This window comes from Ambystoma mexicanum, chromosome 8 (assembly GCF_040938575.1).
Source record: "Ambystoma mexicanum isolate Mex_15411 chromosome 8, UKY_AmexF1_1, whole genome shotgun sequence".
NCBI classification, from domain to species: Eukaryota; Metazoa; Chordata; class Amphibia; order Caudata; family Ambystomatidae; genus Ambystoma; species Ambystoma mexicanum.
In genome coordinates this window covers 1,507,640,476-1,507,656,206 of record NC_090929.1, presented here as the reverse complement: position 1 = coordinate 1,507,656,206, position 15,731 = coordinate 1,507,640,476, and the positions used below count along the sequence as shown (strand labels likewise).

At 47.4% G+C, this 15,731-nt stretch overlaps 1 protein-coding gene across 3 annotated transcripts in view; it reads left to right on the top strand.

Annotated features, from left to right (window-relative positions):
• PCGF6 (polycomb group ring finger 6) overlaps window positions 1–15,731 on the top strand; it is a 583,658-nt gene that overhangs the window by 343,744 nt on the left and 224,183 nt on the right. For all 3 annotated transcript variants that reach the window (XM_069611699.1, XM_069611698.1, XM_069611700.1), the window contains exon 7: window positions 4,581–4,608. In XM_069611699.1, coding sequence (XP_069467800.1) covers window positions 4,581–4,608 — 28 coding nt within the window. The remainder of the gene's footprint in view (window positions 1–4,580; window positions 4,609–15,731) is intronic.

Genomic DNA, 15,731 nt, shown 5'->3' with positions numbered 1-15,731 from the left:
ATAATGGGAGTGGGGAAGGCGTTAATTACGCCACCGTAAATTACGGTGGCGTAATTAACAACAAGGTCCCGTAGCGCCATGGATTTCTCCGCCCGGAAAAACCAGGCGGAAAAAGGCTCCATGGCGCTACGGGAACTCGTAGTAGGGCGGAAGGGTCCGCCACGAATACCGCTGGCGTAAACCCACTCCGCCAGGGTCGTAATGAGGCCCAATGTGTTTAAAAGCACTTCAAGGCAAGGGAGGGAACAAGGGAAAATACAATGACATTCTTACAGGCCATGAACAGTAAGGATGTGAAATTAACTATCGTACTCGGCCTGACAACATTTCAGATAGTGCAAGAAGACATAGATGAGGAAGGGAGGGGGAGAGTGCGAAGGAAATGGAAACAGACAGGCGACTACCATAGTAGGTAGTCGCCTGTCTGTTTCCATTTACTTCCCACTCCCACAGAGAGTAATCTTATTCTATTTCTCTGCTTTTAGAACAAATCTATATTCATATGTACGTGTAACTCTTTGTCATGATGCCTACCCCCGTGGACCCAGACCAAGTCCAGCAACCCCGGAAGCAGGCACCAAGTTACCCCAAGCAAGCCCAACAACCCCCGCTAGGGGCTATTTGGGTGCAGTCCTGGCGCCTATGGCGCCAGGCTCATATGGAGAGTCAGTCCTGGGGCCATAGGCGCCAGGCTCATAGATTAAAACTTACCTGATGCAGACCATGCTGCAAGAGCTCCAAGCCAAACAAGGCTTGGAAGGGACGATTTTACCTAGGGACTATTTTTTTACTCGGGTGGGGCTTGAGGAGGAATACTTACCTGGGACTACTTTGGAGGCTATTTAAACCACGCCCGAAGAGCAGCACATGCTTCGCGTTATTCTGCATCCAGCAGCGTAACGCTCACCGTGCCTGCAAGTCTGCATCCAGTCTTCTGCCACGCCCGCCTCGAGTTTGGAGCTCCTAGAAAAAGGAAGAAGGAGAAGAAAAGGTTAGAACAAGAGCAATACCTTTGATCCTTACCTGAATTCCCGATCCATCGTGCCTTTGAGCTGGAAGAAAGAAGTCATTTTATGCACGTCACCTCGCCTGCTGCAGCGCCGCGCTCAACTCACCGGCCTTCGCAGCATCTTCACATTTCACCGCATCCTCCTGCATGTTCCCGCCGCACTCCGGCACCTAAGGAGAAGACAAGAACAGCAAGGTGAGCCAAGGGAATACACAGAGGAATACCCCCCATAGACTTACCTGATTTTACCACCGGGGGGTACTATTCTTCTTCACGGGTCGGCGCAGCTTCCACTGCATCCTAGCCGAACCCCGGCCCCTAAGGGGAAACAAAAGGACAGCAAGGTGAAACAAGGGACTAACAAGGGAACCCTCCTCACCACAAAAGACTTACCTGATTTTACCGCCGGAGGCATTATTCCCAGAGACTTCATACTTTCTCTCAGCGCCTGAATAAGTGAGAAAGCAACAGGTTACATATGGACATTATTTTATCGAACTGTGTTGGATAATACAAATCCTTACCAGAACATTACCGGTTGCTACGAGGAACTCTTCAGTAGGGTCAAGGTGCAACCTGCAAGGAATCGGACAAGAGTGAAAGTCAGGCATTTCAACTCTTACGAACTACATACTTACGGCGTCTTGCCGGGAATATCGGAGTCAATATTGTCCTGGAACTCACCAATTCCTTCGAGCCAGTGAAGCAACTGGTTATCTTTGCGCCCTTGCGCTCAATGCAGGATGGAGAGCTCATATTTTCAAATCATCAGGTGAGACTATAAGAGGGGACATCCAAGGTGATCAGTGAGGAGAACAGCGGGGTGGGGGGGGATTTACGCTCCACTCCACGGGTGGTTAATTCCCTTTCTCCATTTGCAGAAGAATATTCCTACGGGTCAAGCAAACGAAGTTAGGTGGGCCAGTCTAGTCTGTCACCTCGGCACTTCACGTCACATTGGTGGAGACCGCAGTAGTCCAGTCCAGATCGACGCCTCTGTGGGAGCCAGGTGAGCGTAACATTCTTACCTCTTGGGTCATTGAGGTTCAAAGCGTGTGGGTCTTCTCTTTTTTCTCACAGTATAGTTGGATTTCTTATATTCCAGTACTCAGCAAACCGATCAGAAGTTTCTGTAAAATAGATGCAGGGTGGCCCTCAGTGTTTATCTGTTAGCCGCTATGTGTAATGGAACGCTAGAATAGCGTGGTCATTCTACGGTTCTTGTAATTAAAATACGGCTATCTGGCATTCTCACTTACCTATGACTTCTTTAGTTACTCTTGAGTGAAACCTTCGGTTCGCGGTAAGTTGTGTTACATGGAAATCCACGTCTCCACTAGATCGATTGTGGAGTTACAGCGATACATGTATGGAGCTCCATCTTTGTAGGGCTCTGTTGAAAATAATAGTCCCTTGTTTATTTTTTGTGTTACTGTGTCTGTTTCTTAGAAACCGCCGGGGTTTTCGGTGGTTATCTGTGTTTATGTAGCTGTATTGCTATATAAATCCAGTTAAGAAATCCTGATTAACACGTAGATAATTATGATGTTCAATGCGTTCATGATCTAGTGTCCTTTAAGATGTATTTCATTTTCTATCTTTCAAGATAAAGTCAAGGCCAAAGTATGAGCTTATTAATGCTGTGTTTGTAGAGGCTAATTAACGGAATGCCTTGAAATGGCAGTTCAAATCTTGTGCCATTCAATGGCCTCATTTAACCCCGTCTTGTCACTTTAGGTCAAATTTTTTGTTCCTTCGCTAACAGTATTTTATTTTTAATGTTATGGTTAGTAACATGTATAAGCATTAGCACGGTCCATTTGAAATATTCACTTCCACGCTTTTTTCTGTAAAGTGTTTAACCATCCGGGCCAAGGATAATTTTATTCTTTATGCAGCTTTTATGCTCTATGATCCGAGGTTTTACTTTTCGATTAGTCTTTCCAATGTAATTAAGTTTGCAGGGGCAAGTAATCATATACACTGCACACTCTGAATTACAATTGGAAACATTTGTCAGTTGCCAGGGTTTTTCTGTTCCAATGTCTATCTCTTTGGCTTTATATGTCATCTTGCTAACTAAGCAATTACCAACAAAGGAGCTGATCCTGCCAGTAATGGTCCATATTTGGAGAGTGGTTCTAAAACGGAATTGATTCCTGAGATGATCGGCCTTCCGGGAGGATTGATCCGTGTTTTATGAATTTTGGGAAGACAGTAAAAGCTGGGTAACATCGGAAAAAGAAGCATTGACAGCATTAAACAATAATGAAAGAATAACTATGAAAAGGGCTGACTAGGGGGGGAAGAATAGTCATCCTCGACAAAATCAAATATATTGAGAGTGTTCTTCCCAACTAAACAACACCAAATATTGCAAAAAACATATGCAAAATCCCACCAAGGAACTACAAGCCATGATTGAAATAAGTAAACCAAGCAAAAGATAGGCTTGGATAAGAAAACAAGAGTGTGATTTCCTGATCAATAAAGAACCAGCTATACCCAGCTTTTACTGTGTTCCCAAAATTCATAAAACACTGATCAATCCTCCCGGAAGACCGATCGTCTGGGGAATCAATTCCGTTTTAAAACCACTCTCCAAATATGGACCATTACTGGCAGGATCAGCTCGTTTGATGAGTTCTTGGTGCCAGAAATGATGTCTGGTCAGCCTTGACTGAACCCATGCTGTGCTCCACTTGCCAGCTTGTTGTTTAGAAGATTGTGGGGGTTTAGCCATTTGATTGTGCAAATATAACCATCCAGTATTGGTTTCTGGTGTGTAATAAGATTCCCTTTGTTAATAACTTCCATGAATGTACATAAGTCAGTTTTGTTATGGTTTTTTTACTGATAAGTTTACAAGTTTGCTTCATCAATGTTCCTCTGTTTACGCACCCGGTGATAACACCTCTTGTACGTTTGTCGCTGTACAGTCATTTATAAGAATTTGTATTATCAATCAATTATCATTGACTGTCTTCTCACTGTTTAATTTGCAACACACACATAATCTTCCTTCCAAATAGCCCCTTGTTCCTTTACAGCATGCTTGTACACCTTAAGCCAGTCGTCGTCATCTAGGGGGGTCCTGAAGGATAATCCTGGTGGGTGCGAGGCTTTTCAAAAAGAGAGAGTAAGGTGACTGCTTTTAATGGAAAATATGACCAGACATGGCATGATCTGGGGCAGGGGTCGGAGGGGCCGGCAGCACTGTTTTTACCCCAGGTATGCTCAGCATAAAAACATTTCAATAACACTTCCTTAAGCACCTATTACCCCAGCTAAGGGGAAGGATTGCCACGCTAAGAAAATAGTGAAACGCTTTGCATCAATTGTGTCGAATATCGTATTTGAAAATTAATTGTTTGCCACTGAAGTGCTTAGCAGCTCCCAGTGAAGTTGGGGAAATTAATGTTAACAGCTTGATTTAAGTGTGAAGCAAATTGAGCATCTTTAACTGGCAAGGCATTTGAGCATGAGATATTTAACATTATTGATCTGTGGTGATTTAGATATTGTTTGATACAAAGCATGAATTGAGTGTCTGGTTTTCTTCATTTTTCAGAGCAGAAGAAGGCACCGGAAAATTTAAGGTAGGCGGCAGCTAGCTTTTGAAAGCATGTTTTAATATGAAATACGTCCAAAATGAGGATGGTTGGTGTACAGTCAAATTACATTATTTTCTCATTAGTAAAAGTAAGCATTTGCAAGCCACCACAGGCAGACCTCATATAGTTTCTACTTAACTTTCACATCTACAGTGGTTACTTATCTCTGTGTTAGAGCCTATTTTCTTATTTCATTAGGTTTATTGATTTGCCACTGTTTGACATTGAAAAATATAATCAAAGAAATAATCTGTTGTATGCATCCATAATATTATTTTTTTTAATCCCCAGTTAAAAAAATTATAAAATGCTTGTCTAGAACAACGGACAAGCCTTAATTCGTGACCAGTGGAAATATAACTCTAGGCACAAAGTTACTATACACTTATACACAATACCAGGAAAACATCGTGATTTCAACATTTCATTTGTTTTTTTTATCTCTTTACCAACTTCTGCCAGAAACCGAAATATTAGCAGTATGTAGGAAGTCCAGGTCGCCAGAACACAGCCATCTCTATTGGATCCAGTTCCTGGGGGTGGACCAGTGGGGGAGGATCATCTGGGCGAGGGGTTTTCGGGGAATGGAAGTGGGACACTGAGGGTTGAAATGCAGTATCCCCTTCCCTGTAACACCTTTTCCCCATCCTACCCTGTAGGATATTTAGAAGCTCCCCCACACCTCCCCCCCCTTTTCCCACACAAACTCTTTCTTACACGGAAACAGACAACAGGTTAACACCAGAGCCGTTTACCTGACATATCCAAACACTCTGGTCAGGCAGAGTCGGTCAATTGACAATAACCACGCACATCTGACGGCCCTTTACCTTCCTACAGGGATAAAAGGCGGAGCACGAAAGCACACTTAGATCAAGGCTGAACGCACGAGGAGACAGCTTCACCAAACCAACAGTACAAAGGGAGAAGAAAAGCGGTGAGACCTGGAAGGATGACGAAGGGGGAATTGCCCAAGCCCTTTTCAATGCAGACCCGCAAAGCCTCCAAAAGGGAAAGCATAAGACCGGGAGTTACAGCTGGCGTGCGAAGCAGCAGATGCCAATGGTACACGGGGGGCCTCCCGCATTCTTAACACAGGCAGAGAGGCAAACTGGCTACCGTGGTACCATCCTTGAATCCAAAGAAAAAAGAAGCCAAACGGGTTCAACACAGCCGGTCAGTCAGAGGAAGCTGATGGCAAACCGAACTGCGTTGAGCCCAAGGTTGCGAGTAGCAACATTGTGAACGCAAGAAGAAAGAACTTGTGTGTATGTCTGAACTTTAAAGAAAGCCCAGTTGAGGTCCAGGTGCAGAGGGGTCTGGTGCCACGTGGGCACTCATTCGAAAGGCTCTGACCGGGACCTGTTTTTTGAAACTACAAGAGCCAGAAGGCCCTAGGAAAGGGTGGAGTGAGGCATCAGAGTGGTCCGACATGGGTCGAGTCAAATTCCTTGTACAATGGAAAGTCTCTGACACATTGCCAGAGGAAACGGAGCAATACATGAACTGTATTAGGAATACAGGAACTGTGTTGAAGAAAGGCTGTAGTGAACCCGATGGAGGGAGGCCCATTTTTGCAAGGAGGAGCCGAGCCTGGCAGGAGATCCTATGGGCGAAGAGCAATTGCCCAAGGGGCAATATCACAGAGAGAACTTTTGTTTGTTTGTTACATTGAATCAATAGACCTTCTAAGGCAAGAGACTTTTGCAGGAAAGAGACTTAGCCTCTGAAGACATTTTGATATTGTTGAACTGAACTGTGAACCTCGTGCTGTCGAAGCCCAGGAATTTGCTGTGCTCGAGAGTCCCGCCTTTTCCCGTGCTTCAAATGTGGGGGAAGGGAGACCTAGCCATAGCATCCTGACTTATCATTTGTGAATACTTCTTTCTTTTCTGGTGAACATTATCCAACACTCATTTTGTAATTTAGTAGTAAGGATTGGCAAAAGTTTTTTTTTTTTTTGTATAGGCCCTTTTTGTTTGACAAGACGCCACTAGAACTGGCTTATTGTTTGATGGTCGTAGCTTGCTCCCATCTCAGATTTAGGTTTAGATTAGGCTTTTATCTCACCCATTACAAAGTTCAATAAACACCCTTGAACTGTGATCACATGTCTATCTTTACTGTTGCCACCATGAGTTCCTTACACATGGTGTCAGGAGTGGGATGTGACTCAATTGAAACAAATTGGGGAACCCTACAATTTCAGAAATGTAGTCAACGAGCTTCTAACCCTTCTGTTGCCACAAAGGAATCAATAGGTTTCGATATTTGTAGCAGTAGGGAAGCGGTCATTCCCCCTGGGGAAAAGAGGGATGATTCCTACTGATTTGGTTCTGATACCCCCTCCAGGATGTTACATCAGGTTGGCCCCAAATTCTAGCCTAGCATGGAAGTTCAGTATAGACGTTTTAGCAGGCGTCATCGACCCCTGACTTCCGAAGAGACATAAAGATTCTTTTAAAAAACGATGACAAAGTCCCATTTGAAGTGCATCGTGGGGATACAATTGCTCAAGAAATTTTGGAAAGGGCACTAGTCCCTCACTTTCAAGAAGGGGAACCAGACAAAATGGAAAGAGGTGTATTGGGCTTTGGGGAAGCTGATAAACCTTCTGACTTTGAAGGCACAAAGGGAGAGGAACCCCCCATCTATCTCGATCTAGCTTTCGCCCAGCGATCTCGCTCTTGCTCAGGCCTTCCTACAGGCTATTCCGGAAGGAGAAGGTATAGAAAAGGCGAGCCCCTTTTTCTTCTTAAAACGGGTATGTTGTACAGAAGGGAAACCTCAAGTGAAGCGTTGATAAAAACACATTTGGTGATTCCCCAGACCCACCAAAAGGTTGTACTGGAGATCGCACACTTGCATCTTACCGGGGGTCACTTAGGATAAACGAAAACCCAAGCGCACATCAGTGTGAAGTTTTACTGGCCAGGTATCCACGCTGATATAAAGACCTTTATCCAGACGTGTGAAATATGTAAAAAAAACTAGCACACTTGTCCCCCCTATGCCCCATTGAATCCTTTACCCATCATCTACAGTGCAGTAAAGACGACCTGCCTGCCTTCTCTTCTTTTTCGAGGGTGCCCCTTCCTTGCCACATGATCCTGCATTGTGTGCACACTGCGATTTGCACACAGAGGTTGGTTTGCCTTTCTACACCCTGCAGACCGTAATTAGTTAAGGATTCGCAAAATTGAACATTAATTGTGCATTCTTGCCATTACATCCGCGTTGACATCCGCGCTGTGTTGTGCTTGCCCTTTGCTTCCTTGTGGGTGCGCGTTCCGATTTAAAAGGCTTTTTCTGTTTGTGGCCTTTTCTTTGTGTGGGCATCATGGTCATTCCAACATGGCCACCGTGTACAGGGTGAGCTAGATGGAGGCTTGTTCGTTCCCCTGCCCTCCCACTTACTGGATTCGGATTGGCCACTGGACTCTCTTATTGGCCTATTGGGGACCGGCAGGCTTTAGCCAGCCCCCGTTCCAAAGGCCCACTTCCTAAGGCCCCTATCTGCTGTCTGGCCGGATCTGTGGGCCCTCTCCTACACTTACCCACGTATACATGGAGGCTGAGGAAACCACCATGTTCCCTAGACCCACAGTGAGATATGGACTTCCAAACACTCTTATGGAGGTCAGCTCCTTTTTACTAGCTTCTCAAGTCCTTCCCTCTGCACCGGGTCTGGCTACTTCTCACTTTACCTGATCTGGACTTCATTTATCTATCCCTGCCAGTAACTGAATGTGTTACCTGCCCTGTTTTAAAATCGAATTTAGCCTGTCTAGTGTTGATGCATTTCACCTGTCCTGTTTTAAAATTGAATGTAGCCTGTCTAGTGTTGCTGCATTTCATCTGCCCTGCTGGATAATCGATTTTAGTTGTGCTTTGCGGTTGTTTCTGTTCCCACAAGGCGCACCTCCCTTTGTCTCCTCCCACCCTTCCCCAATTCCCCCACTTCCAAGTGCATTAGTGCTTCAGCCTGGAAAGTGTCTCCGCCCCCACCCCCTCCACTTCTGCCTACCTTGTCGCTATCTATCTCTCCTATCCTCTCCAACTGCTACACAATCATCGATCCTTCTCCTATCACTAAATCAGGCCGGAAGAAACTTAAGGAGGACACTCTGGGCTCCAACCCAGGCCCTCCTATTGCCGACACCTATGTCACGGCTTCTGCCAGAGAGACTGTCACTGACATCATCTTCATTAACTCACCTGACCTATGGACTCACTACATGGTCGGCCTTCTTTCTCCTATCGCCTCTTCTCCCATTAATGGTGGCACTCGCTGGGAGATCCTCCTTGACCACTTCACCATTTCCAGAGTCATCATTAATGTCTATTTCAACTGAACCATCATAGTTCAGGGTCCTCAACCCAACCTTCTTCTCTTTGATAGGCTCCTCTCTCGCCTCTCTAATCTTACCCCCCTGCCCTCACAGCCCGGTTCACTTGACCACAGTGCTTTCCTCCTCCTCTACACAGGCCCCCTTGCCCACTACATCTTCTGCTTCCTCCTCTGTACAGGCGCCTGGGCCTTGCCCTACAGTCCTGGCTCCCTTGTCGGCTTTCACTCATCCACTACTATCCCTCTGGCCCTCTTGCCACCCTCGGGCAGGGGGCGGATCACTGTCCATGCGCGCCTCCGCGGAAGATCTTTTAAGGATGGCAAGCTGCTCCACATTGCCACCCTTAATACTGGCTGTAAAAAACTCAACCGATATCTGCAACCTCCTCGAACTCATGGATCTTGATGTGCTCGCCATCACTGAGACTTGGTTCAAGAACAGCTCTGTCACAAGCTTTGACACTCTCCTCCCTGAAGGCTGCAAAATCCTTTCTGCGCCCTGGCTAAAGAAGGCTGGTGGGGGAATAGCACTGATCTTCCCTGAATGGATACATGTGTCTATTATACCTACGCAGGCCTACTCCTCCTTCAAGTGCCTATTCTGCAGGCTCTCACTCTCTCCTAAATGTTCTCTCCTCATGGCCACCTTCTATCAGCCTCCTGGACAACTCAATCTCTTCCTTTCAGAATGGGCCGACCTAACCTCTTCTCTTCTCTCCTCCTCTTATCAACTCCTGCTGGGTGACCTCAAGATCCATCTGGACTCTCCTGACTTGTCAGGACCTTTCCGCAACCTATGTGACTCTCTCTCCCTCTCTATTCTACCCACTGGTTGGATGCTCTCATCTCCACTGGCATCACTGTCTATCCCCCTCACTACCTCTCTCTCTTAGACCGACCACTCTCTTCTATCAACTCACCTGAAGATCTCCTCTCCTCTGGCAGCAACTCACCCGGCGCAGCCACTCGGCTTCATGGTCACCAGACCCATGAAAAAAGTGACAGTGGCTGCCTTTGCCTCCACCTACTCTCCTCCTCCCATTCTGGCGGCTGACTCCCACCCTAACACAGCCCTCACTATCCTTAATCTCTCCATCTGCAACACTCTTGATATTCTTGCCCCTGTCATGAGGGTCTGACTGAACCCTTCCAAAAAGTGCAACTCTTGGTACAACTCCAACCTGGCTGCCCTAAGCGCAAGTGTAGGGCAGCCGAATGGAAATGGAATTCGTCGGGTGGATCATCTGACAAACTGGCCAAACTTTTCAAAGTCTGCAAGGAACTGGCCAATCCTGCAGCAGCCTCCTCCTCTGTCACTCCCACCTAGGACCTCTGCCCGGCCCTAGCAGCACACTTCACCGCAAAAACCCAAGACATCCTCTCTTCCCTTCCCCCCACACCACGGCACACACCAGCACCTGTGCCTCCCTTGGCCCCATCTCCACTTTCACTCTCTCCCGTCACACCTGATGAGGTCGCTAGACATTTATGAAGGCCTCATCCAAGCAAGTGGACCCTTGCCCTTCCAAAACCATCAAGGACAACATTGACTCCCTCGCACCAGCTTTGGCTGACCTTTGCAACCTCTCCTTTTCGACTGGAGATTTCCCAACTGCTCTCAAGCACTCCCCTGTGCACCCTCTGCTCCAGAAACCCTCTGCTGACCCTTCCATTCCGTCAAACTACCGCCCGGTTTCTATCACTACTTTCCTGGGCAAACTCCTGGAGAAGCTGGGTATCTCTCAGCTAAACCTCCACATGGAATCAGTTGTTTCCACGACAATCAATATGGCTTTAGAGCATCCAGAGGCACAGAAACTGCTCTTCTTAACACCCGTGAAGACCTGCTCTTAAATCTTGACACGAACACTCCCTCTGTCCTCATTCTCCTTGATCTCTCTTCCGCCTTTGACACAGTTAACCACAACATCCTGATCTCACGGCTTCGTGACAGTGGGAATCACGGGTCAAGTTCTGGCTTGGTTAACCTCTTTTCTCTCCGACCGCCCATCCCAGGTCGAACTTGGTGCCTATCTCTCAAATATCACCCTCTCAACCTTTGACTTTCCCCAGGGTTCGAACCTATCCCCCTGTTTCTTCAACGTCTACATGGCTACCCTGGCCACGTGTGATTGCCACTTTCACCTCTAATTTCCATTGTTATGCGGATAACGCGCAACTATCCTTCAGGCTACCCTCCGCCTCCTCCTCCTCTTCACTCATACCTGACTGTCTGTCTGCTATTCAGTCATGGTGTGCTGCAAATGACCTTTGTCTCAATGTCAGTAAAACTGAGATTGTTTGCATTGCAACCCCTGCTTCTGCTTTCCCCTTCTCACTCTGGGCTGCCTCCCTTGGTCCCACGCCCACCCCACCAGTGAGGCCAAAAACCACCATCTCCTTCTCCTCTCACATTTCGGACATCTCAAAAAAGTATATCCACTACACCATCTCACTTTCCACCATTGGCTCACTGTCTTCAGAGCCCTTGTTCTCTCTAGGCTGGATTACTGTAACAGCCTCTTCCTCAACCTTCCTGCTTCTGCCCTGCACCCTCTGCAACTCATCCAGAACAGAAACACAAGACTTATCCTTGCCCTAAAGCCCAGGGACCGCATCTCTCCGGCACCGACATCCCTTCCCTGGCTCCTCATGGCTGCAAGGATGCAAGGATCAAATTCAAGACCCTCTGCATTGTCCACAAGGCTTTCTGGGGCCTGGGACCTAGGTGCCGTCAACGTTTCCTACCTAAATACTGTCCTTCTCGAACCCTCCGCTCATCTACCTCCAACCTTCTGCGAGTGAGTCGGTTCTCCAAGCAGAGATTTGGAGGGGGATCCCTTATCTCAGCAGGCGCCTCCCTCATGGTCCGCCTCTCTGCCACCCTCCATCTTGAGCCGGATTACTTAAGTTCCGAAAACTCCTCAAGACCTTCCTCTTCTACTCTTCCTTCTCTCACACCGTACCAACCTAGCTCTTTGTTCTTCCTTCTCTCCATCCTTTCCGTAGAGCGTACTGACTGGCCGCCTGGTGTAGCTCAGAGTCTCACAGGTCCCAGGCACCCCTGCCAGTCCTTCTGCAATTGCCTCAGGGCCCTGCACCCCACCCCCCTCACTGCACTTGTAATAAATCCTTGAGAGCTCTCTACTGACTGGGTGCACTTGGTACCCTACCCCGCCCTTGGCCTGCCCACACTTGCACGATCTGAATACAGCCCTGTCTAAAGATCATTCTGTCTGTTCTCCCTTATCTTCACCCCTTAATGTGCACTTGAAAAAAAACGCAGAATCGCCATTGGGCCTATTTGCTGTATCTAAACTGTTAAATGTATCATATTTACTTAATCTGCCTGTGCAGACCGTTATAGTCTCAGGAATTCAAGGGCTCTGAGTGACTGTTGTTTTTTTCCCCTTGTTCCCACCCTCCTTGAGCGCTTTGAAACACTTGTCTGTGTATAGGCGTTATATAAATAAACATTACCATTACCTTAGAGGTCCACTTTTCAAGAATCGGAATGGACATTATTGGACCTCTAGAATCATCCTGATTAGGCAACAGGTATGTCCTGGAGATTGTTGATTATGCCACAAGATACCCCGAAGCATTTCCAATGCGAAATAATGCTACCCAGCAAACCCTTGAACACCTACCGTATTTTTCGAGGGTTGGCCTTCCCAAGGAAATATTGACCAATCCGGTTTCAAATGTTATGAGTAAGCTCATGGCCAAGCACAAAGAGCTACTCAATATAACCACCGTACGAACTTCTGTGTGCCACCCCCAAACCAATGGCTTAGTAGAAAGATTCAACAAGACGTTAAAATCAATCTTGAGGAAACTAGTAGCTAAAGACAGGAAGGACTGGGACCAAATGATCCCGTGGACACTATTTGCAGTGAGGAAAACTCCACAGGCCTCTACAGGATTTTCCCCTTTCGAGTTACGTTATCGGAGAGAACCCAGAGAGGTCCTAGGCATATTCTGGGAAGCCTGGGAAGAATGAGAAGAGGCACCCATTCCCATCTCGCAAACCGCTACCCGAATGCAAGAACATATGAGACTTGTCAGAGATCTTTTCAGCACTCGTATGGTAAAGGCCCAAAGTCAACAGAAATCTAACTACGATAAGAAAGTAAGCTTGAGATCATTTTCTATAGGGCAGAAAATATTGGTCCTATTAGCCACCTCAGAAAACAGGCTTGTTTTTAAGTGGCATGGGCACTATGAAATAGTAGAACGAACGGGAACCTGCACTTATGAAGTAGCCCAACCAGACTAAAAACAGAAGGTCCATTTATATCACATAAATCTCCTAAAGGAGTTGAAGGAGAACCCGTCAGCCACCCATGCCAAAGTACTATCTTGTTTGGTTCCAGAAGATGTAAACAACTACTAATTCCTCCTGAGTTATCTACCCAAAAACAAGAAGATCTATGAGATGTAATCACATCCTTCCCCGATGTATTTTCAGATAAACCAGGAAGAATGAAAGGCACCTACTACTATATCAGAACACCTAAGGGAAAACTGGTACATTTAAAACCCTATCAACTCCTGGAGGCCTGTAAACCGATAGTGGTTGAGGAAGTAAACAAAGTGCTGCAAGCTAATATTATCGAGCCCTCATCGAGCCCATGGTCCTGCCCCATCGTGTTGGTCAATAAACCTGACTGTTCCTGGAGGTTCTGTATAGAGTTCCGTCAAGTCAACGTGATATCTCATTTCGATGCATATCCCATGCCGCGCATCGATGACCTAATTGATAAACTCAGACCAGCCACCTTTCTATCCATCCTAGACTTAAAAAAAGGGTACTGGCAGGTACCAGTATATGGGCCAGATAAAGGAAAGAAAGCGTTTTCAACTCCCTTAGGACTATTTCAATTTAAAGTCCTTCCTTTTGGCCTACATGGTGCACTAGCCACGTTGCAACGCCTAATGGATAAAATCTTACGTCCGTATTCCGACTTCAGTGGAGTTTACATTGACAATATCGTCCTTTATAGTAAAACCTGGGAAGACCACCTTTTCCACCTTCATACTATCGTGAGAGCCCTCAGACAAGCCGGCCTAACTACTAATCCATCTAAATGCAGATTGGCACACTCAGCGATAAAATATCTTTTTCTTTAGGGAACGGGAAATGTACAGCCCCAACGCCTTCCCGCCCACTCCGCTGATTCACAGTGATTTGCAAGATCAAGGAGTCTCGCCAGCTCAACATCATTCTAATAGCTCCATGGGGGCCGGCCAGGCCATAGTTTTTGGAGCTGCTCAGCCTCTCTGAGATGCCTCTGATTCACCTCCTGACGGCCCAGCACATCTTCTGGCGCAGCAGGAGGTCAGGGTCATCCACCCCGCGCCATAGAAACTAGCGCTGACAGCGTGGTTCCTGAGCAGGTAATGCTGTGGCACCTCAGCATCTCCCAGGCTAATCTGGAAATCATACAGGGCGCAAGGAGCAAGGCTACCAGGGCCCAGTATAAAAGTAAATGGACCAGGTTTTGCCACTGGTCAGACTCCAAGGAAATCGACCCCCTGGCATGTACTTTGGATGACGTTCTCTCCTTATCGGCGCACCTTGCCCACTCTGGTATGCAGGTGGACACCTGCCGTACATACCTCGCAGCCATCAGGGCTTACAGGAATTCTGAGGAGGGAGATCTTCTCCTCCAATCCTATCTTCAAGAAACACCTGAAGGGGCTCGCAAGGCTCTACCCGCCCATTATGAGGCATCACATCGTATGGGACCTTAGCATAGTCTTGGGCGCCCGTGCGCAGAAACCGTTTGAATCAAAGGCGTCAGCGGACCTCAGGCTGGTAATCATCAAGACGGCCTTACCTCGTTTTGTAGAGTCAGCTAAATCCAGGCGCTGGTCTACTCGGAACCATATACTACCTTTCACAGGGACAAGGTAGTCCTGCGGTCACACCCAACATTTCTGCCCAAGGTACCGTCTGCTTTCAATTTGAACGAGGAAATGGTCCTTCCCACATTCTTTGCCGATCCTAAGGACGAGGCACAGAGTGCTGCACTGCCTGGATGTCAGGCGTGCCCTGAAATTCTACTTGGGCAGGACCAAGGGCTTCCGCAAATCGGACGCCCTCTTTGTCACTTTAGAAGGCTCAAGACCAGGCTATCAGGCCTCCATGTCCCGCTGGATGGTCTCGACCATCAAAGAAGCGTACGAGGGCCAGCACAAGCCACTTCCGGCCAACATGCACGCCCACACGGTTAGGGCCAAGGCGACGGCCATCGCATTCCAGTGCCATGTCCCTTTCCAGGTCATAAGCAGGGCGGTCACTTGGGCCCCCCCCCCCCCTCGGCTTTCTGCAAGCATTACTGTTTGGATGCCGTCTCTAGATCTGATGCAGCTTTCGGACAGGCGGTTCTCAGGAACCTATTTGCTTAAGGAGGGTCTCCTCTCCACCCTGGGGCTACATTCAGTTGTAATCGCCCATGCATTATGGAGGAAAGGGGATGGGACGTAAGAGTAATTATAAGTTACTCACCGTAGTCCTTAGTCCCCTTTCCTCCAAGCGTCCCACCATCCTACCCCCTAATTATATTGGTGTCATTAGGCAATGTTAAATCTATTGTCGACGTGTCAATGGGGACTGTGGTGTGGCGCCAGAGGGCAGAGTCAGGGCAGCGCATGCTCCCTGGGCCGCACCCCCTCACGCCTCTAAATTTAAAGGGGAAGAAGGTTTTTTCTGGTGAAAAACGTTCTGTCTCCCGTCCCTTGGAAGGGACGG